Source organism: Beta vulgaris, chromosome 7 (genome assembly GCF_026745355.1).
Source record: "Beta vulgaris subsp. vulgaris cultivar EL10 chromosome 7, EL10.2, whole genome shotgun sequence".
Classification (NCBI taxonomy): Eukaryota; Viridiplantae; Streptophyta; class Magnoliopsida; order Caryophyllales; family Amaranthaceae; genus Beta; species Beta vulgaris.
Genome location: NC_079208.1, coordinates 21,817,703 through 21,839,593, shown reverse-complemented (window position 1 = coordinate 21,839,593; position 21,891 = coordinate 21,817,703). Strand labels below are relative to the sequence as shown.

General features: G+C 39.8%; 1 protein-coding gene, 2 long non-coding RNA genes and 1 pseudogene across 10 annotated transcripts; 1 reads left to right on the top strand and 3 right to left on the bottom strand.

Annotated features, from left to right (window-relative positions):
* Positions 1-8,145: 8,145 nt before the first annotated feature.
* Positions 8,146-10,080, top strand: LOC130589497 (NAD(P)H-quinone oxidoreductase subunit 5, chloroplastic-like; annotated as a pseudogene).
* A 1,115-nt stretch (positions 10,081-11,195) lies between these two features.
* LOC130589496 (uncharacterized) lies at positions 11,196-13,315 on the bottom strand. Its single transcript, XM_057390766.1, has 2 exons — positions 12,519-13,315; positions 11,196-12,465 (listed from the first exon to the last, which is right to left on the bottom strand). The coding sequence occupies exons 1-2, from the start codon at positions 13,313-13,315 to the stop codon at positions 11,196-11,198; spliced, it is 2,067 nt and encodes a 688-aa protein (XP_057246749.1).
* Positions 13,316-14,997: 1,682 nt separating this feature from the next.
* On the bottom strand, positions 14,998-19,745 carry LOC130592137 (uncharacterized). 8 transcript variants are annotated; one of them, XR_008970333.1, is made up of 5 exons: positions 19,367-19,378; positions 17,777-17,820; positions 16,225-17,466; positions 15,328-15,905; positions 14,998-15,012 (listed from the first exon to the last, which is right to left on the bottom strand). It is a non-coding gene; the product is annotated as an uncharacterized LOC130592137 (long non-coding RNA). The 8 variants fall into 8 exon arrangements; XR_008970332.1 differs by lacking the exon at positions 19,367-19,378 and adding an exon at positions 18,755-18,769; XR_008970334.1 differs by lacking the exon at positions 19,367-19,378 and adding an exon at positions 18,435-18,446.
* Positions 19,746-20,045: 300 nt separating this feature from the next.
* LOC130592138 (uncharacterized) lies at positions 20,046-21,501 on the bottom strand. Its single transcript, XR_008970338.1, has 2 exons — positions 20,903-21,501; positions 20,046-20,601 (listed from the first exon to the last, which is right to left on the bottom strand). It is a non-coding gene; the product is annotated as an uncharacterized LOC130592138 (long non-coding RNA).
* Between the last annotated feature and the right edge of the window lie 390 nt (positions 21,502-21,891).

Here is a 21,891-nt window from a genome sequence, read left to right as displayed (position 1 = left end):
ACTTCAGTTATGCATTCTTGTAGGAGCCACGGCCATTGATGCCCGATCAGACTCCCAACTTATAGTGGTCAGGTCTCGGGAGAGTACGAGGCCAAGGAGGGCAATATGAGAATGTATCTGGCCAAGGCACAAGAGTTCATCAAAAAACTCTCCCATTTCCGCATCAGCCACATACCCAGGTCGGAGAATCAACAAGCCGACGCTCTGGCTCGTATGGCTAGTTCGGCAGAGGGGTCAGCCCCTCGGACTATCATGTGGGAGGTGCTTCGCCAGCCCAGCATAAATGCCAAAAACAGTTGATTCTAGACCGAACGCCACTTGGATGGATGAGGTGGTCGGATACTTAAGGGATGGAGTCCTCCCAACAGATGCCAAAGAAGCCGAAAGGATCAAGCACCGAGCAGGTTGGTTCTTATGGCATGAGAGCAGCTCTACAAGAAGTCATACACGCACCCATGCTGAAGTGTGTAACCCTGAAGGAAATTACATCCTAAGGGAAATACACCAAGGGGCGTGTAGCAGTCATCAAGGGGGGAGAACCATAGTAGGAAAAGCTCTAAGAGCTGGGTACTACTGGCCTACTCTCAAGGCAGATGCACAAGAATTGGTGAAGCGATGCCCATCTTGCCAAATCCATTCGGACATTCCCAGATCCCCAGCTACCCCCCTCAATCCCATTCAAGCAGTTCTGCCATTTGACAAATGGGGCATGGACCTGCTCGGCCCGTTCCCACGAGCATATGGTCAGCGGAACTTCTTGATAGTGGCCATAGACTATTTCACCAAGTGGACTGAAGCCGAACCCCTTGCCTCCATCACTGACAAACAAGTCCAAGCCTTCATTTGGAGGAACATAATCACAAGGTTTGGAGTACCCCGAGCCCTGGTCTCGGACAATGGTCGGCAATTTAATAACGGACCAACTCGGGAATACTGTGCTCGTTTTGGAATACAGACCAGGTTCTCTGCCGTGTCCCGACCACAAACCAACGGCCAAGCAGAAGCGGCCAATAAGATAGTGCTCAAGGGGATCAAAAAATCCCTTGACGCAGCAAAAGGGGCTTGGGTGGACGACCTGCCTGGAGTCTTGTGGTCTGCTCGGACGACTACAAAGGAAGCAACGGGACATTCCCGTTCGGATTAGTCTATGGTAGTGAGGCAGTACTACCGTAGAGGTCGGTATCCCATCCCTCGGATCACCTTCTATGACTTCGAGCAAAATGAAGAAGAAAAGCCTGTCAACCTCGACCTGCTGCCAGAAACAAGGGGCAACTCATTGTTAAGGTCGATCCGCTACAAGCAAAGAGTAACTCGGCAGTTCAATCGTCGAGTCAAGTCAAGGCCAATCCAGCTCGGAGATTGGGTGGTCCAAAAGGTCGAAGCCACGGGGCTATCACATCTGAAAGGCAAACTAGGGGCCAACTGGGACAGTCCTTACAAAGTAACCAAAGTCATCAAGCCTGGTACATTCCAGCTCGAGAATCCTGAAGGCATACCACTTGCTCGGCCATGGAATCTGGATAATCTAAAGAAATACTATGTATAGTCAATTGCAATTAGGGGCATATAGCTAGATACTGGCCAGTATGGCATGTAGTCACTCGGACCAGTCAGTCGAATTGTAAGACTTAACCAGTCAATTTCCAAGTTAAAAAAGACTTAACCAGTCATTCTTTGTTCAATTAAACTTAGCCAGTTTTAATTATTCGAATTAATCCGACCAACTATATTCGAAACTTAACCAGTTTCAATCGCGAGTTGTTCGAGTTAAATCCGACCAGCGCTATCAGACAAAACTTAACCAGTTCGAGAATCAATACTGGGGGCCTAATGGTGCTCGGATAAAATAGAAAGATGACTTTCATTAAAGTTAGAAAAATATTACATCCTAAAACCTTGGTACTACCAAGGTTAAAAGCAAAAAGGAAATAAAAATACAACATAATGGGGGCCTAAGTTGCAGGGGGGTCAGTCTGATCATTGGTGCTTCCATGATGCTCCTCGGACTTGGCCACCCCTAGGTCCTGTCCCTCAGCGACCTCAGCCTCCTCGCCATCATCTTCATCATCGTCCTCATCGGACAAGGCAATATGCAGCTCGGCGAACAGGGCCTGGTCCTCCTCCTTCAGAAGCGCATCATAGCTTTCTTTCACCTCGGACCAGGGAAGAGAGGGGTGTGATCTTCCCAAGGCCGCCCTCATCCGCTTGAGGGCGTCATCCACTCCCATCTTCTGGGCAGTAGAGCCGACGTCGTTGACAAATGATTCGCAGGCTTTGGTCTCCTTCCAGCCTACAAACCACTCGTCTTCGGACTTGGGGGCCTTTTCCAGTTCGGCAAGCTGGAATTGCAGTTTAGTGATCTGGTTTTGCGCCTCTATAGCTTGGGCTTCAGCAGCCACCTTGGCGATCACGGCCTCGTCCTTCTCTTTGATCAGCTTTTGCTTGGCCACATCCCACTGCGCCCGCTCGGCCTTAAAGTCGTCCTGGTCACGAGCGATGCACCGCTTGGCGTTGGCCAAATCCGCCTCGGCTACCCTTTGCGCCTGCTCAGCAGCATGGAGCGCGTTGAAGTGTTTTTTTCCCTTGGCCTCCAAGTCAGACACCTTCTCGGCCAGGTGGACCTTGTTCCTGGCCACGTTGACCAACCGAGCGGAGAACTGAACCAAAAATAAACGGTCAGTGCTGAACTTAAGCAAAATCCACAGTCAAGCAAAAAGTAGCTCACCTCAACCCAGCTGCGGAATAGGTCGTTCGTCTCTTCTGGACCGCTGGTCTGGGCAATGTACTCTCGGTCGGGAGCGCTATACAAGCATTCGACCGCATTGGTCCAGCGGGTGTCAAGCCCGTGGACATCCAGTTCACCAAAGGGTTTAGCCAGGGCAAGGCTAAGCTCCTCCGGGTCGTCATAAGGGCCGCGAGGGGTGGCCGGCGTATATTGAGGACTCCGAACTGGTCGGAAATCCTCCGAATGGACCGAAATGTGAGTCCCCTCGGACTTCTCCACCCGTTCCTCCGGACGGGGACTGTTGACTTCAACAGACTTAGCCTTTTTGGTCTTCTCGACCTGGGCTTTGGCCAACGCCTTCTCAGTCTTGGCCACCTTCTGCGGATCCCGCTCCTTTCTCTTCTTAGAAGCCTTAGGCTTCGATGGATCCTGCAAAATATCAAGGTTAGCTCGGAACTAGCAAAAATATCAAGGTCTGCTCGGAACTAGCAAAGAGGACATACCTTCGGAGACTTGGGAATTCCAATCTTCTTCGCCTTCAACTCAGCCTTGAGCTGGGCCGCCCTCATTGCCGCGTAATTCAGCTTCTCAGCCATGTCTGGATCGGATTCGAGGAGACGTGTCAAAGAGCAAGCTGCAAAAAGAAAACCAATTGTGAGAGATGGCAAGTGCAAACAAAAAACAAGAAGTTAAACAACCCCCGCGGCCGATTACCCCGGGGGAATGTCCAGCTTAGCCCGACCGCAGATAGCAAGTGTTCGCTCTTGAATAGGCGGCAGCTCGGAATCCAATTGCTGGCTACATAAACCTCCCCTCCTTGAACAATTTGGGCCTCGGTTTGTAGATAAATAGCCGCAATGGCTTCCTTCTCGGACATCTCCGGAACCCTGAAGTTAAGCTCGTGGTTGGGTTCGACATCCGGTCGGACTGTGGGGATCCCCCAGTCCCCTCCGAAAAAGATAAAGGCAAACTCTCTCCTGAACCCCTTCTGAGAAGTAGGCAAGTCGAGCACTACCTTATAACCCTGTCGGGCTTGAAAGTACCACCAACCTGGGCCATTATCCCCCGCCGACATCTCGACCAGCTTAAACATGTTGCGCCATAAGGTCAGGGTTGGTCGGACGCTCAACATGGCACATATCGTCTGAACTGCAACAATTCCTCCCCAGGAGTTCGGAGAGATCTGACTTATGCAAAGATTGTAAGCATTGAGGAGGTCCTTCACGAAGGAAGTCAGCGGAAATCGGAGCCCCATCTCCATATACTTGTAATAGACCGCAGTGCAGCCCGGGGGAGGAGTAAGAACCGTATGAAAGGCTTCCGGTCGGACTAGCATATAAGGGTCCCGTATGTGGAACCTCGCAGCCTGGCCCCTCGGGTCGTCGAGTATGGCTTTCATCAACGAAGGAAGAGGGAACTTAGACCCAGGTCCTCCTTTCGGATCTAGATCCGGAAACTCCGGTCAGCCTGAGGTTGACACTTCTCCACTATCCGACATCGTCACCCTCACTACACCATCAGCAAGGTATTTATCTAAGTAACTGGCTTTAGAAGAAAAGGCCAGGGACACTTCCCAGGGGAAGGGAACAGCGCCCTCGGCCTCTTACTCTAGTGACAATGAGGGGCTCGGAAGCAGAACCGCGTCGGGAACGACCGAGGGGTCGGGGCAACTTATTAAGGTCGACACCAACGTTATTCCCATCCCCCTCACCTCCTCGAACCGATTGTAGGGAGGTGAGGTCGGAGGTGTCACCGACTCGGACGATTCTCCAATTATTGTATAGACAAGGGAGTCGGCCGAGGTTATTAAAAAGAAAGCAAAATAAACTAAAAAAGCAAGAGCGTACCTGGTCAGACGACGGAAACCGGAAAAATTGCTCGGAAACTTAGAGAGAAGCGAGAGCTTTTAGAGAGAGAAAGTTTGAGGATTTTTGAAGGAAGTTGCACAAATGATTTCTCTCTCCTCTCCGTACCAATATATAAGCTTGCCTCGGGTTGCGCCCCCTCACAAACCTATCAGATGCATCCACATGGCCCATGGAAGATGAAACGTCAAAATTTCCAGAAAGTCCCATCCAGCTCAACAACCCAGCTGAGAAATGCCATATGGAAAACCACTGGCTTCCAGCTCAAAGCTACCCGCTGGGTCCTAACAAGCACTCTCCTCGGGGATGCCGGTCGGACAAGAAGAAATCCACTAAGTACAAAGGAACACCTGGTCGGCCTCTCCAGGGCATGTTAGCCCCTGTCCGAGCAGTGCCCGTCAATCCAGAACCCGGTCGGTCAAGTTGGGGCTCCCTCACCCTTTGTCCGACCAGGTCTCTGCTTGCCCCCTTCACTTAGCCAGATTCACTAAGTGCTAGGGAATACCTGGTCGGCCTCTCCAGGGCATGTTAGCCCCTGTCCGAGCAGCGCCCGTCAATCCCGAACCCGGTCGGTCAAGTTGGGGCTCCCTCACCCTTTGTCCGACCAGGTCTCTGCTTGCCCCCTTCACTTAGCCAGATTCACTAAGTGCTAGGGAGCATCTGGTCGGCCTCTCCAGGGCATGTTAGCCCCTGTCCGAGCAGTGCCCGTCAATCCAGAACCCGGTCGGTCAAGTTGGGGCTCCCTCACCCTTTGTCCGACCAGGTCTCTGCTTGCCCCCTTCACTTAGCCAGATTCACTAAGTGCTAGGGAGCACCTGGTCGGCCTCTCCAGGGCATGTTAGCCCCTGTCCGAGCAGTGCCCGTCAATCCAGAACCCGGTCGGTCAAGTTGGGGCTCCATCACCCTTTGCCCGACCAGGTCTCTGCTTGTTCCCTTCACTTAGCCAATGTTGCTAAGTGCTAGGGAGCACCTGGTCGGTCTCTCCAAGGCATATTGGCCCCTGTCCGAGCAGCACCCGTCCATCTAAAACCTGGTCGGTCAATCATGGGGCTCAGCCTCTCAGCCAACCTGGCCCCCGCTTCAAAAACTTGGTCGGTCAATCATGGGGCTCAGCCTCTCAGCCGACCTGGCCCCCGCTTCAAAGACCTGGTCGGTCAAACATGGGGCTCAGCCTCCCAGCCGACCTGGCCTCTGTTTCAAAGACCTGGTCGGTCAGTCAATGGGCTCTTTAGCTCCTCAATCGACCTGGTCCCCGCTTCAAAGACCTGGTCGGGCAATCATGGGGCTCAGCCTCCCAGCCGACCTCGCCTCTGTTTCAAAGACCTGGTCGGTCATTCAATGGGCTCTTTAGCTCCTCAACCGACCTGGTCCTCTCTTCAAAACCCATGTCGGTCAATCATGGGGCTCAGCCTCTCAGCCGACCTGGTCCCTGCTTCAAAGACCTGGTCGGTCAGTCAAGGGGCTCTTTAGCCCCTCAACCGACCTGGTCCTCCCCTCAGAAACCCGGTCGGTCAGTCAAGGGGCCCTTTTAGCCCCTCAGCCGACCTGGTCCTCTCCTCAGAAACCCGGTCGGTCGGTCAAGCTCCCTAGCTCTCGGCCAAATCGATCTGCATGTCAAAGACCCTGGTCGGTCAAACTGGCCCTGGTCGGCACTAGCCCGACCTGGTCTCCTTCTAATCTCCCTTCATGGAGGTCGATTCAAGAAATCCTACTGATTATATAGACCTGGTCGGCGCATGCCCGACCTGGTCCCCCTCTGGCCTTTTTTATGGAGGTCAGTCAGATGAGAGGAATGTACGCCACCAAGGGGCTTCACCCGGTCGGGCGGCCCTTCTGCCCCTTCCTGGCGTGGGGCTAAATGTTTGGGCCCATTAAACCCTTCCCAGAATATCATGCCACGTGGCACCGCCACCTAAGTACCGTGGGCCCCACCAACTACAGCATGGCTAATTCAGGCTTCATGGGTCCCACCAGAATCACCCTTTGAAAAGGTATCATCAATCCCCAAGTGAGCTGTCATGTCCAGCACACCACTTTCTAGAAAGTCTCACCACTATAAATACCTCTTGTCCCATCAATGCAAATGTATTGAATACTCACCTAACTAACTCGAGTTTCTCACTCTAGACTCTCTCTCTACCTCAATCATCGACTGACTTGAGCGTCGGAGGGGCGATCCCGGAACAACCCCCGGGGTAGTTTTTCTGTGTTTTGCAGGTTTCCGGTGAATTGATAACCAGCCCAGCTCGGACTTAAGGACTTGTTCAGCACAGATCATTAACCTTAATTTCTAGACAGAAACACAAAGTATTTAGAATTTTTTATACCATTTTTTATTCAGGTCGATTTCGATTATTTGAAGGTTTGATTACCTATAAATAAAACTCTGTAAATTCCCGGTAGAAAGGGATTTGGCTAACGAAAAGGCTTTTAACGCCTCCCAATACCCCTTTTTTCCAAATATTTTTACGAATACGCTTTTTGTAAATTGAAGTAGGTTTTTTTGGAACCGCCATTTAAAATTGAATTTATGATTCATTATTATAATTGGATGTGAAAGACGTCTATTGTTCAAACGAATCTTTGTTGTCTATTCATCATCTATGTATTTAGATTTTAGGCGATACCTTTCAATTTTTGAAAATAGACAAGTATAACATAATTATAAACTAGAAATTGATTTTCTATATTTCTCTTAAAATAATCGATAATATTTTATTAGGAGAAACAAAATATTCTACTTCAAAGAATATCCATAAATTAAGAAAAAATCCAATTTGTACGAAATTGATTAAGACTAATTCAAATTATCGAAAAACTGTAATTTTTTTAAAAAAAATACATCGATTTTTTATTTTCAAATTGAAATGATACGAATAAACAAATTTCTTAAAAAGATCCATGATTTGAGACATTTTTTTATTCTATGTTATAGAAACTAGAAAGTTAAGTAAAAGTAACGGATATTCTTTTCTATAAAAAAATAGAATTTTGTTTGGAATGAAAGAAAATCAAATAATTTTTAATAAACTACAAAATAAATTAACTAAAATACTTAAAAAAATTTATCATTATTGACTTTATTGGATCTTTAGTAAATTTTATTGATTCATAGTTGTTTTTAGTCGAATTGTTATCCTTTATTCTTAAATATGTATTTGACTGAAATGGAAATAAAAGTGGAATTTTTTATCTTCCTACTTCATAGGCTTCAATATTTTCATTTATTTAATAATTAAGTACTAACTTTTACTAATAAATTGGTTATTTGACCAATTATGCCTTCGTGATTTGAATATTTAAAAAATGCTCAACATCAATATGAATATTTGATATAGAATAGAAAAAGTAAAATGAAAAAAAATGGTATTTAAGTTATCAGATATCTTATTGAATTCTTTCAAAAGAGGCACGAGCCTACGAATCGTAAACAAAAAAAATAAGTAATATAAAATTTTTCTATTCTATTATGGAACATATATACCAATATGCATGGATCATACCTTTCCTTCCACTTCCAGTTCCTTTATTAATAGGAGCTGGCCTTTTTTTCCGATGGCAAAAAAAAATCTTCGGCGTATATGGGATTTTTCAAGTATTTCGTTGTTAAGTATAGTTATCGTTTTTTCGATGAAACTGTCTATTCAGCAACTAAATAGTATGTCTATTCAACATATATAGTCTTGGAAAATTAATAATGATTTTCCTTTAGAATTTGGCTACTTACTCGATCCACTTACTTATATTATATCAAGTTAATCACTACTGTTGCAATTCTGATTCTTATTTATATTGATAATTATATGTCTCATGATCGAGGATATTTGAGATTTTTCGCATATATGAGTTTTTCCAATACTTCTATGTTGGGATTAGTTACTAGTTCGAATTTGATACAAATTTATAATTTTTGGGAATTAGTTGGAATGTGTTCATATCTATTAATAGGTTTTTGGTTCACACGACCTATTGCCGCAAATGCTTGTCAAAAAGAATTTGTGACTAATCGTGTAGGAGATTTTGGCTTATTATTAGGAATTATACGCCTTTATTGTATAACAGGTAGTTTTGAGTTTCAGGATTTGTCTGAAAAATTCAATAATTTAATTAATGATAATGAGGTCAATTTCTTATTCTGTACTTTATGTGCTTTATTGTTATTTGCTGGTGTAGTTGCTAAATCTGCCCAATTTTCCCTTCATGTATGGTTACTCGATGCTATGGAGGGTACTACTCCTATTTCAGCTCTCATACATGTTGCTACCATGGTAGCGGGTATTTTTCTAGTTGCTCGACTTCTTCCTCTTTTTATAGTTATACCTTACGTAATGTATGCAATATCTTTTATAGGTATAATAACAGTACTGTTAGGAGCGACCTTAGCTCTTGCTCAAAAAGAGATTAAGAGAAGTTTAGCTTATTCTACAATGTCTCAGTTGGGTTATATGATGTTAGCTCTAAGTATGGGTTCTTATCGAGCTGCTTTATTTCATTTGATTACTGTTTTTGTTTGTAAGATTCGGATCCTTTATTCAATCAAGAGAAACTATTGTTGGATATTCTCCGGATAAATGTCAACATATGGTTCTTATGGGGGGGTTAACAAAACATGTGCCAATTACCAATACAACTTTTTTAATAGGTACACTTTCCCTTTGTGGTGTTCTGCCTCTTCTTTGTTTTTGGTCCAAAGATGAAATTCTTAATGATAGTTGGGTGTATTCTCCAATATTTGCAATAATTGCTTATTTCACGGCCGGATTAACCGCATTTTATATGTTTCGAATCTATTTACTTTCGTTTGAGGGACATTTCAGTCGTTTTTTAAAAAATTACATTGGAAAAAAAAGTAGTTCTTTTTATTCAATATCTTTATGTGGTAAAGAAATAGTGAAAAGGATTAATAGAAAATTTCCTTTATTAACCTTATTAAAAATGAATAATAAGGAAACAATTTAATTTTTTCCGAAAAAACCATATCAAATTGATGAAAATTTAAGAAAAATGATGCGATCTTTTATTACTATTACTATCTCACAATAAGAATATTTCCGCATATCCTCATGAATTGGACAATACGATGTTATTTCCTTTATTTTTATTGATTCTGTTTACTTTTTCCATTTGATTTATAGGAATTCCATTCAATCAAGAAGGAATGGATTTAGATATATTAACTAAATGGTTAACTCCATCTATAAATCTTTTACATTCTAATTCGAATACTTCTATGGACTGTTATGAATTTGGGATAAATGTCACTTTTTCAGTTAGTATAGCTTATTGGGAAATATTTATAGCTCTCGTTTTCATTTATAAACCCGTTTATTCATCGTTAAATTTTTTTGACTTATTTAATTCATTTAATAAAAGAGGTCAAAAGAGAATTTTTGGGGCAAAACAATAAAAATCATATATAATTGGTCTGCTAACCGCGGTTATATAGATGCTTTTTACCCAAAATTGATAATTAAGGGTGTACGAGATTAGCCCGAAATAGTTTCGTTTTTGAGAGACGAATAATTGATGGAAGGTATCAAATATTTAGGCGGGGGACGAATTTCCTCGTATCTTTTTTGGTATTTATTTTATGTATCAATTTTTTGATTAATATATTATATTAATATTTAGTGTAGTTTCAGGTGAAAACATTTTTTTAATTATACCACGATAGGATCCATTTAATAAAGGATCATGTGTTTTTTTCAAATATCTCTTTTTAGTTTTCTCATTGCATAATCTAGTTTTTTAATCAAGTACATCTATATAAAAAGTCCTTTTTCTAAAACTGTAATTCTATTAGCAAATTCATTGCTTAAGCTGTTTTTTTTTTTGTTCATTCGTATAAATCCAATAATTGTATAGTTCATCATCATATAAGAATTTTTCTGTTGTATCCAAAGAAATCTTTCTTTGTATCAATTTCCTGAAAATTCCTAAACTGGGTGGATATGTAAGGAAATTATTTGTTTTCCATCATTTATATTTTGACATGTATAAAAAATATATTGTCACATTTTGTTTCTTACCGCATTTTCAAATCGATTGTTTTTTATATATCTTGTCGGAGGATTCCAACATTTATAGTCGAAAAGAAGAAATAGAAGGGATTTTTCAACCCAAAAGAGGTTTTTATTTTCTTCTTTAAGTCTTTCTAAATTCGAAATATCTTGATTCCCAGAATAAGAAGTTGGGTTATTTTTATAGCATGCTTCTTTTAAGTCCAAGAGGATCTTTTCCGTTTCTTCGAGTTTGATTTTGTACGGATCCTTATTTTCCTCCGAAAAAAGGGAAGGAGAAGGATCTTCTTCAATGAATCCCTCTTATTCCTGTTTAGTCTCCTTCGTTTCTGGGGTTTCTTTCAGTTTCTGAGGCAGAATGCCGTCACCTATTTTCTAGATAAAATACGAAAAATTCTTAGATAAAATACATTTCTAGGCCAAATAATATCCATTTTTTGGATCCAAATTTTTTGGATCCAAATCCACCACAGCTCTAATCTTGGAAGGATCCACCATAACACCATCCTTGCTGATGATGTGGCCTAGAAATGATACTTCCTTAAGCCAGAAATCACACTTGGAGAACTTCGCAAACCACTTATGTTACCTCAAAATACCCAAAATCAACCTCAGATGCTTCTCATGCTCTTCTTCATTCTTAGAGTACACCAGGATATCGTCAATGAAGACAACCACACACGCATCCAGGAACTCATGGAAAGAGCGATTCATCTGGCCCATGAACACAGTAGGAGCATTTGTAAGACCAAAGGGCATGACAACAAACTCATAATGCCCATATCTTGTACGGAAGGTGGTATTATGAATATCCTCCCTTTTCACTGGAATCTGGTGATAACCTGACCTCAAATCTATCTTTGAGAATACTCCAGTACCCTTTAGCTGGTCAAACAGATCCTCAATGCGGGGCAAGGGATACCTATTCTTGATAGTCACCTTGTTCAATTCACGATAATCGATGCAAAGCCGCATACTCCCATCCTTCTTCTTGACAAACAGAACAGGAGCACCCCACGGCGAAACACTCGGCCTAATGAATCCCTTATCAATCAGTTCTTGCAACTGAGTCTTCAACTCTTGCAACTCAGCAGGCGCCATCCTATACGGGGCCTTTGATAGAGGAGCAGTACCAGGAGTTAGGTCAATGCTGACCTCGAGCTCTCTTTCAGGAGGGATACCTGGTAGCTCATCAGGGAAGACGTTCGGATACTCACGGACAACGGGAATGTCCTGTAACTTCACCTCTTGAGTCAAATCCTTAAACATGCAGAGGAACACTTGCTCCCCTTTCTGACGAAGCTTTTGCATTTTGAGAGCAGACACGATCTTTACCCCATTCTTCAACACTACTCCACTATAGGAGATACGCTTGCCACACAGACTACGAAGAGTTACCTTTTGATCGCGGTAATGAATCTCAGCACGATACTTAAATAGCCAATCCATACCCAAAATAACATCAAACTCAACCATGGAGAATTCCTTTAGATCGGCAGGAAGATTGGTACCCAACATGGAAATAGGCACATCACGATACTCGGCAAAGCAAGGGTAGTTCTCACTAGAAGGCAAAGATATAAGGGTTCGAAGAGGAGAACTCGAAGACAGGTTAGCTTTCTTGGCAAAAGATGTAGACACACATGACATGGAAGCACCAGAATCAAACAACACAGATTCAGGGATTAAATTAACAAGAAAAGTACCAGAGATGACGTCGAGATGAACATCGGCGTCGGAATGAGTCATGCTGTAAACTCGATTCTTCGGCGGAGCAGAAAGGCTATAAGTAGAAGGAAGCTTAGAAGTAGCCCTCGGATTCTTGGGACACTCATAACTCTTGTGACCAGCTTCCCTACAATAGAAGCAAACAATAGCAGATCCATCATAATCCTTCCCTCGATACACCGGCTTCTCACACCTTCGACACTTGGACGAATCAAAACTATGCCTAGAACTGGAACTTGATATCCACCACGGAAACTCAGCTCAAACCTCGGCTTCTTAGCCGTACCAGGAGCAACAGACGGAAAAGGCTTCCTCACAGATGCAGCTTTAACAGCTTCTTGCTCTTTAACTGACGCATGGACACTCAGGGCCATCTCATAAGCAGCTTGGAAAGTAGAAACTCCTGAACACAACACAAGGGTCCTTACTCTAGGATCCATCTTCTTTATGATTCTCATAACCCAATCAGCTTCGGTGGGAATGACAGTACCAGATAACTTACGCAGCTCGGTGAAGCGGTCGGTGTACTTTTGGATATCCATATTCCCTTGAGTCAGAGATAGAAACTCTTCCTGCTTTTGCCAGCGCAACTCATTAGGATAGAACCTCTCATTCAGTTTGGCGAAGATTTGAGTCCACCCAAAACCAGCCGTAGCCATACATGCAGCCTTCATCGTACCCCACCAATTATCAGCATCTCTCTTCAGATAGTACGTCCCAATAGGGACCATTTCAGCAACGGGGAAGTTTGTTGCCGTAAAGAGATTCTCCATTTCCCGTAACCAATTCTCCAGAGCCACATGGTCAACAGCACCATTACAAGTAGGAGGCCTATGACGGTCAAATTGATCGAAAGCATACTGCCTATTGATGGGAGTAGTAGCTTTGTTAGCCAATGATATAAAAGCATTTTCCAGGCTTATGCGACGACGACGAGCGGCTTCCTTCCGAGCAGCCAACTGTTGTCGTGGAGGCATTCTACAAAACAGAAGCTTTCAGATTAGTTAACTAAATTCACATAAGAAAGCATTAAATCGATAAATACGGTAAATAAAAATGATTCCCAGGGTTTGCTTTCCTACCCAGGTACTCTCATAAGCACTAGACTTGTAGCCTAAGACACTAGTAATCCTAGTCACAAGTCTACTCATTCTCGGGAAATAAATAGCCACTCAAAGAGAGCTTCTGGAACGTTTTACTCTAATACCAACTGTAACATCCCATCCAATTGAAAGAAGAGTGGCGACTCAGAGTAAAGAAAATGAAACAAATGATGGCAGCGGAAATACCAATAAGACGGAGATGCTACTCTAAGGAGTAGAATATGAAACTATTAATAGGTAAAAATCTTCAAGTCGTTAATCATATAAATGTGGTCCCATACCCTTATTCCAACAAGTCTCAAAACATAACATGGTTTCCAAAAGAACCTCAATCATAGAGAAAATCCAAACCAAAAGACAACTGAAATTCGTAGTTCAAAACACATGACAAACAAAGAGATAGCTACTTAAAACCAACTAAGTAACTAGTCCTAATTCCAGCTTCAAAGTACTCGTCCACTATAACTAGCACCACTTTCTTGCTCACATGGTTATAACGCACAATAAATCAACAACTTCCACAATCAGTGGGGAGTAACTAGCAGTTCTCCCAGCTCAAATAGAAACAGAGAAAGAACTCAAATAATTAGAAACAACATCAAATAATACATTATCAAGATACCATACTCACTATGAGGTACAATCAGTCATAAATAACAAATAAGGCAAGCCACTATCACAACAAATCCCCGTCAACCATGCAACAAATGCGGTTAACAATCTCAAACATAACAGACCATGCCGTCTGTGAGTAGACTCATTGGACCATGCCGCCCAAGGCCTACACTGCATATTGAGGAACCATACCGCCCTTTTTGAATAGCCAGCATATTCGAGGAACCATACCGCCCTTTTCGAATAGCTAAAATCTACGGATCAAACCACCTGTAACTGAACCAATGGACCATACCGCCCAAGGTTAAGTAACCAAATTCTAGGACCATACCACCCTTAGGATAATCAAACACAAATTCCTAGGACCATGCCGCCCTTAGGATAATCAAACTCAAGTTCCTAGAACCATACCGTTCTTAGGATCACCTAACATAAATCTCTAGGACCATACAGTTCCTAGAATCAAACTACTCAATAACGTACAAGTATACACGTCAAGGTATATGCCAATTAATCCAAATCCAACTTTCAATGTATATACAACAAGTTGTAAGAGCAAACCAAAACCATCTAACCCATCAAGGTTCAATCATGAGGTCATATAGCCAAGCACAAGCAACCGACCCATTTCAAGGCAAAAAACCAAAAGCTACCCAACACAATTGCGCACATACCATTAATGTAACACTTAAGCCAACCAAAGTTTACTCAAACACCCTTAGTATACGTACCTAAGACCAACCAAGCAAAGATACATAAGTTGTAACCCAAAAAGGAAAATAAAACACAGCAGCACCACCCAGGCGAAAAGCCCCTCGTCGCGAATCGCGACACCCAGCCATCGCGAATCACGAGGAGGCTCGCGAATCGCGAGCAGCGACTGCCCGTGGCCTACGACCTCAATTTGTAAGTTCAATGCAATGCACTCGAATTGTTAAATTAAAATACACACACACCTGATTTGAGGGAATTAGACTCACAAACATAATAGGACCCCCATATCATTAAAAAACTAAAAAAAAAATTATAAAGCAAATGATGTGTTTGTGGATAGTAAAATCAAAAAACAACTCAAAACACTCGAATCTCACTTCTACTTGTTGAAAGATTCGATCTCTATATGAAATAGGGCATAAAGATTGAATCTTTATATTGAATAGGTTTGTTGTTAGCTCGAGAACTAGAGGATCTTTCATTAACCTTTATTAGGATCCACACAAACCTCAATTTGTAAGTTCAATGCAATGCACTCGATGAAATAACACACACACACCTGATTTGAGGGAATTAGACTCACAACATAATAGGACCCCCATATCATTAAAAAACTAAAAAAAAAATTTAAACAAATGATGTGTTTGTGGATAGTAAAATCAATAACAAGTCTCAAAACACTCGAATCTCACTTCTACTTGTTGAAAGATTCGATCTCTATATGAAATAGGGCATAAAGATTGAATCTTTATGTTGAATAGGCTTTGTTGTTAGCTCGAGAACTAGACGATCTTTCATTAACCTCTATTAGGATCCACACAAACCTCAATTTGTAAGTTCAATGCAATGCACTCGAACAAACACACACCTGATTTGAGGGAATTAGACTCACAACCATAATAGGACCCCCATATCATTAAAAAACTAAAAAAAAAAATTATAAAGCAAATGATGTGTTTGTGGATAGTAAAATCAATAACAAGTCTCAAAACACTCGAATCTCACTTCTACTTGTTGAAAATTCGATCTTTATATGAATAGGGCATAAAGATTGAATCTTTATATTGAATAGGCTTTGTTGTTAGCTCGAGAACTAGAGGATCTTTCATTAACCTTTATTAGGATCCACACAAACCTCAATTTGTAAGTTCAATGCAATGCACTCGAATGTAAATACACACACACACCTGATTTGAGGGAATTAGACTCACAAACATAATAGGACCCCCATATCATTAAAAAACTAAAAAAAAAATTATAAAGCAAATGATGTGTTTGTGGATAGTAAAATCAATAACAAGTCTCAAAACACTCGAATCTCACTTCTACTTGTTGAAAGATTCGATCTCTATATGAAATAGGGCATAAAGATTGAATCTTTATGTTGAATAGGCTTTGTTGTTAGCTCGAGAACTAGACGATCTTTCATTAACCTCTATTAGGATCCACAAAACCTCAATTTGTAAGTTCAATGCAATGCACTCGAACACACACACACCTGATTTGAGGGAATTAGACTCACAACCATAATAGGACCCCCATATCATTAAAAAACTAAAAAAAAATTATAAAGCAAATGATGTGTTTGTGGATAGTAAAATCAATAACAAGTCTCAAAAACTCGAATCTCACTTCTACTTGTTGAAAGATTCGATCTCTATATGAAATAGGGCATAAAGATTGAATCTTTATATTGAATAGGCTTTGTTGTTAGCTCGAGAACTAGACGATCTTTCATTAACCTCTATTAGGATCCACACAAACCTCAATTTGTAAGTTCAATGCAATGCACTCGAACACACACACACCTGATTTGAGGGAATTAGACTCACAACCATAATAGGACCCCCATATCATTAAAAAACAAAAAAAAAATTATAAAGCAAATGATGTGTTTGTGGATAGTAAAATCAATAACAAGTCTCAAAACACTCGAATCTCACTTCTACTTGTTGAAAGATTCGATCTTTATATGAAATAGGGCATAAAGATTGAATCTTTATGTTGAATAGGCTTTGTTGTTAGCTCGAGAACTAGACGATCTTTCATTAACCTCTATTAGGATCCACACAAACCTCAATTTGTAAGTTCAATGCAATGCACTCGAACACACACACACCTGATTTGAGGGAATTAGACTCACAACCATAATAGGACCCCCATATCATTAAAAACAAAAAAAAAAATTATAAAGCAAATGATGTGTTTGTGGATAGTAAAATCAATAACAAGTCTCAAAACACTCGAATCTCACTTCTACTTGTTGAAAGATTCGATCTCTATATGAAATAGGGCATAAAGATTGAATCTTTATGTTGAATAGGCTTTGTTGTTAGCTCGAGAACTAGACATCTTTCATTAACCTCTATTAGGATCCACACAAACCTCAATTTGTAAGTTCAATGCAATGCACTCGAACAAACACACACCTGATTTGAGGGAATTAGACTCACAACCATAATAGGACCCCCATATCATTAAAAAACTAAAAAAAAAATTATAAAGCAAATGATGTGTTTGTGGATAGTAAAATCAATAACAAGTCTCAAACACTCGAATCTCACTTCTACTTGTTGAAAGATTCGATCTCTATATGAAATAGGGCATAAAGATTGAATCTTTATGTTGAATAGGCTTTGTTGTTAGCTCGAGAACTAGACGATCTTTCATTAACCTCTATTAGGATCCACACAAACCTCAAATTGTAAGTTCAATGCAATGCACTCGAACAGATACACACACCTGATTTAAGGGAATTAGACTCACAACATAATAGGACCCCATATCATTAAAAAACAAAAAAAAAAATTATAAAGCAAATGATGTGTTTGTGGATAGTAAAATCAATAACAAGTCTCAAAACACTCGAATCTCACTTCTACTTGTTGAAAGATTCGATCTTATATGAAATAGGGCATAAAGATTGAATCTTTATATTGAATAGGCTTTGTTGTTAGCTCGAGAACTAGAGATCTTTCATTAACCTCTATTAGGATCCACACAAACCTCAATTTGTAAGTTCAATGCAATGCACTCGAAAACACACACACCTGATTTGAGGGAATTAGACTCACAACATAATAGGACCCCATATCATTAAAAAACTAAAAAAAAAATTATAAAGCAAATGATGTGTTTGTGGATAGTAAAATCAATAACAAGTCTCAAAACACTCGAATCTCACTTCTACTTGTTGAAAGATTCGATCTTATATGAAATAGGGCATAAAGATTGAATCTTTATTTGAATAGGCTTTGTTGTTAGCTCGAGAACTAGAGATCTTTCATTAACCTCTATTAGGATCCACACAAACCTCAATTTGTAAGTTCAATGCAATGCACTCGAAACACACACACACTGATTTGAGGGAATTAGACTCACAACATAATAGGACCCCATATCATTAAAAAACTAAAAAAAAAATTATAAAGCAAATGATGTGTTTGTGGATAGTAAAATCAATAACAAGTCTCAAAACACTCGAATCTCACTTCTACTTGTTGAAAGATTCGATCTTTATATGAAATAGGGCATAAAGATTGAATCTTTATTTGAATAGGCTTTGTTGTTAGCTCGAGAACTAGAGATCTTTCATTAACCTCTATTAAGATCCACACAAACCTCAATTTGTAAGTTCAATGCAATGCACTCGAAATACACACACACCTGATTTGAGGGAATTAGACTAAACCATAATAGGACCCCATATCATTAAAAAACTAAAAAAAAAATTATAAAGCAAATGATGTGTTTGTGGATAGTAAAATCAATAACAAGTCTCAAAACACTCGAATCTCACTTCTACTTGTTGAAAGATTCGATCTTTATATGAAATAGGGCATAAAGATTGAATCTTTATATTGAATAGGCTTTGTTGTTAGCTCGAGAACTAGAGATCTTTCATTAACCTCTATTAGGATCCACACAAACCTCAATTTGTAAGTTCAATGCAATGCACTCGAATATTAATAAAACCACACACACCTGATTTGAGGGAATTAGACTCACAAACATAATAGGACCCCATATCATTAAAAAACTAAAAAAAAATTATAAAGCAAATGATGTGTTTGTGGATAGTAAAATCAATAACAAGTCTCAAAACACTCGAATCTCACTTCTACTTGTTGAAAGATTCGATCTTTATATGAAATAGGGCATAAAGATTGAATCTTTATTGAATAGGCTTTGTTGTTAGCTCGAGAACTAGAGATCTTTCATTAACCTCTATTAGGATCCACACAAACCTCAATTTGTAAGTTCAATGCAATGCACTTGAACACACACACACTGATTTGAGGGAATTAGACTCACAACATAATAGGACCCCATATCATTAAAAAACAAAAAAAAAATTATAAAGCAAATGATGTGTTTGTGGATAGTAAAATCAATAACAAGTCTCAAAACACTCGAATCTCACTTCTACTTGTTGAAAGATTCGATCTTATATGAAATAGGGCATAAAGATTGAATCTTTATTATGAATAGGCTTTGTTGTTAGCTCGAGAACTAGAGATCTTTCATTAACCTCTATTAGGATCCACACAAACCTCAATTTGTAAGTTCAATGCAATGCACTCGAAACACACACACACCTGATTTGAGGGAATTAGACTCAAACATAATAGGACCCCCATATCATTAAAAAACAAAAAAAAATTATAAAGCAAATGATGTGTTTGTGGATAGTAAAATCAATAACAAGTCTCAAAACACTCGAATCTCACTTCTACTTGTTGAAAGATTCGATCTTATATGAAATAGGGCATAAAGATTGAATCTTTATGTTGAATAGGCTTTGTTGTTAGCTCGAGAACTAGAAGATCTTTCATTAACCTCTATTAGGATCCACACAAACCTCAATTTGTAAGTTCAATGCAATGCACTCGAACAAACACACACCTGATTTGAGGGAATTAGACTCACAACCATAATAGGACCCCATATCATTAAAAAACTAAAAAAAAAATTATAAAGCAAATGATGTGTTTGTGGATAGTAAAATCAATAACAAGTCTAAAACACTCGAATCTCACTTCTACTTGTTGAAAGATTCGATCTTTATATGAAATAGGGCATAAAGATTGAATCTTTATTTTGAATAGGCTTTGTTGTTAGCTCGAGAACTAGAGATCTTTCATTAACCTCTATTAGGATCCACACAAACCTCAATTTGTAAGTTCAATGCAATGCACTCGAACAACACACACCTGATTTGAGGGAATTAGACTCACAACATAATAGGACCCCATATCATTAAAAAACAAAAAAAAAAAATTATAAAGCAAATGATGTGTTTGTGGATAGTAAAATCAATAACAAGTCTCAAAACACTCGAATCTCACTTCTACTTGTTGAAAGATTCGATCTTATATGAAATAGGGCATAAAGATTGAATCTTTATTTGAATAGGCTTTGTTGTTAGCTCGAGAACTAGACGATCTTTCATTAACCTCTATTAGGATCCACACAAACCTCAATTTGTAAGTTCAATGCAATGCACTCGAAACCACACACACCTGATTTGAGGGAATTAGACTCACAACATAATAGGACCCCATATCATTAAAAAACTAAAAAAAAAATTATAAAGCAAATGATGTGTTTGTGGATAGTAAAATCAATAACAAGTCTCAAAACACTCGAATCTCACTTCTACTTGTTGAAAGATTCGATCTTTATATGAAATAGGGCATAAAGATTGAATCTTTATTTGAATAGGCTTTGTTGTTAGCTCGAGAACTAGAGGATCTTTCATTAACCTCTATTAGGATCCACACAAACCTCAATTTGTAAGTTCAATGCAATGCACTCGAACACACACACACCTGATTTGAGGGAATTAGACTCATAAACATAATAGGACCCCATATCATTAAAAAACTAAAAAAAAAATTATAAAGCAAATGATGTGTTTGTGGATAGTAAAATCAATAACAAGTCTCAAAACACTCGAATCTCACTTCTACTTGTTGAAAGATTCGATCTTTATATGAAATAGGGCATAAAGATTGAATCTTTTATTGAATAGGCTTTGTTGTTAGCTCGAGAACTAGAGGATCTTTCATTAACCTCTATTAGGATCCACACAAACCTCAATTTGTAAGTTCAATGCAATAAACACACAACACCTGATTTGAGGGAATTAGACTCAAACATAATAGGCCCCATATCATTAAAAAACTAAAAAAAAATTATAAAGCAAATGATGTGTTTGTGGATAGTAAAATCAATAACAAGTCTCAAAACACTCGAATCTCACTTCTACTTGTTGAAAGATTCGATCTTTATATGAAATAGGGCATAAAGATTGAATCTTTATATTGAATAGGCTTTGTTGTTAGCTCGAGAACTAGAGGATCTTTCATTAACCTCTATTAGGATCCACACAAACCTCAATTTGTAAGTTCAATGCAATGCACTCGAATTGTTAAATTAAAAACACAACACACCTGATTTGAGGGAATTAGACTCACAAACATAATAGGACCCCATATCATTAAAAAACAAAAAAAAATTATAAAGCAAATGATGTGTTTGTGGATAGTAAAATCAATAACAAGTCTCAAAACACTCGAATCTCACTTCTACTTGTTGAAAGATTCGATCTTTATATGAAATAGGGCATAAAGATTGAATCTTTTTTTGAATAGGCTTTGTTGTTAGCTCGAGAACTAGAGGATCTTTCATTAACCTCTATTAGGATCACACAAACCTCAATTTGTAAGTTCAATACCAATTGCAAAAATAAACACACACACCTGATTTGAGGGAATTAGACTCACAACATAATAGGACCCCCATATCATTAAAAAACTAAAAAAAAATTATAAAGCAAATGATGTGTTTGTGGATAGTAAAATCAATAACAAGTCTCAAAACACTCGAATCTCACTTCTACTTGTTGAAAGATTCGATCTTATATGAAATAGGGCATAAAGATTGAATCTTTATTTGAATAGGCTTTGTTGTTAGCTCGAGAACTAGAGGATCTTTCATTAACCTCTATTAGGATCCACACAAACCTCAATTTGTAAGTTCAATGCAATGCACACGAACACACACACACCTGATTTGAGGGAATTAGACTCACAACATAATAGGACCCCATATCATTA

Coding starts and splice junctions, on each gene's coding strand:
- LOC130589496 (XM_057390766.1), bottom strand. CDS start 13,315: ATGCCTCCACGACAACAGTTGGCTGCTCGGAAGGAAGCCGCTCGTCGT. Junction 12,466..12,518: donor GTCGAAGGTGTGAGAAGCCG/GTGTATCGAGGG, acceptor CTTCTATTGTAG/GGAAGCTGGTCACAAGAGTT.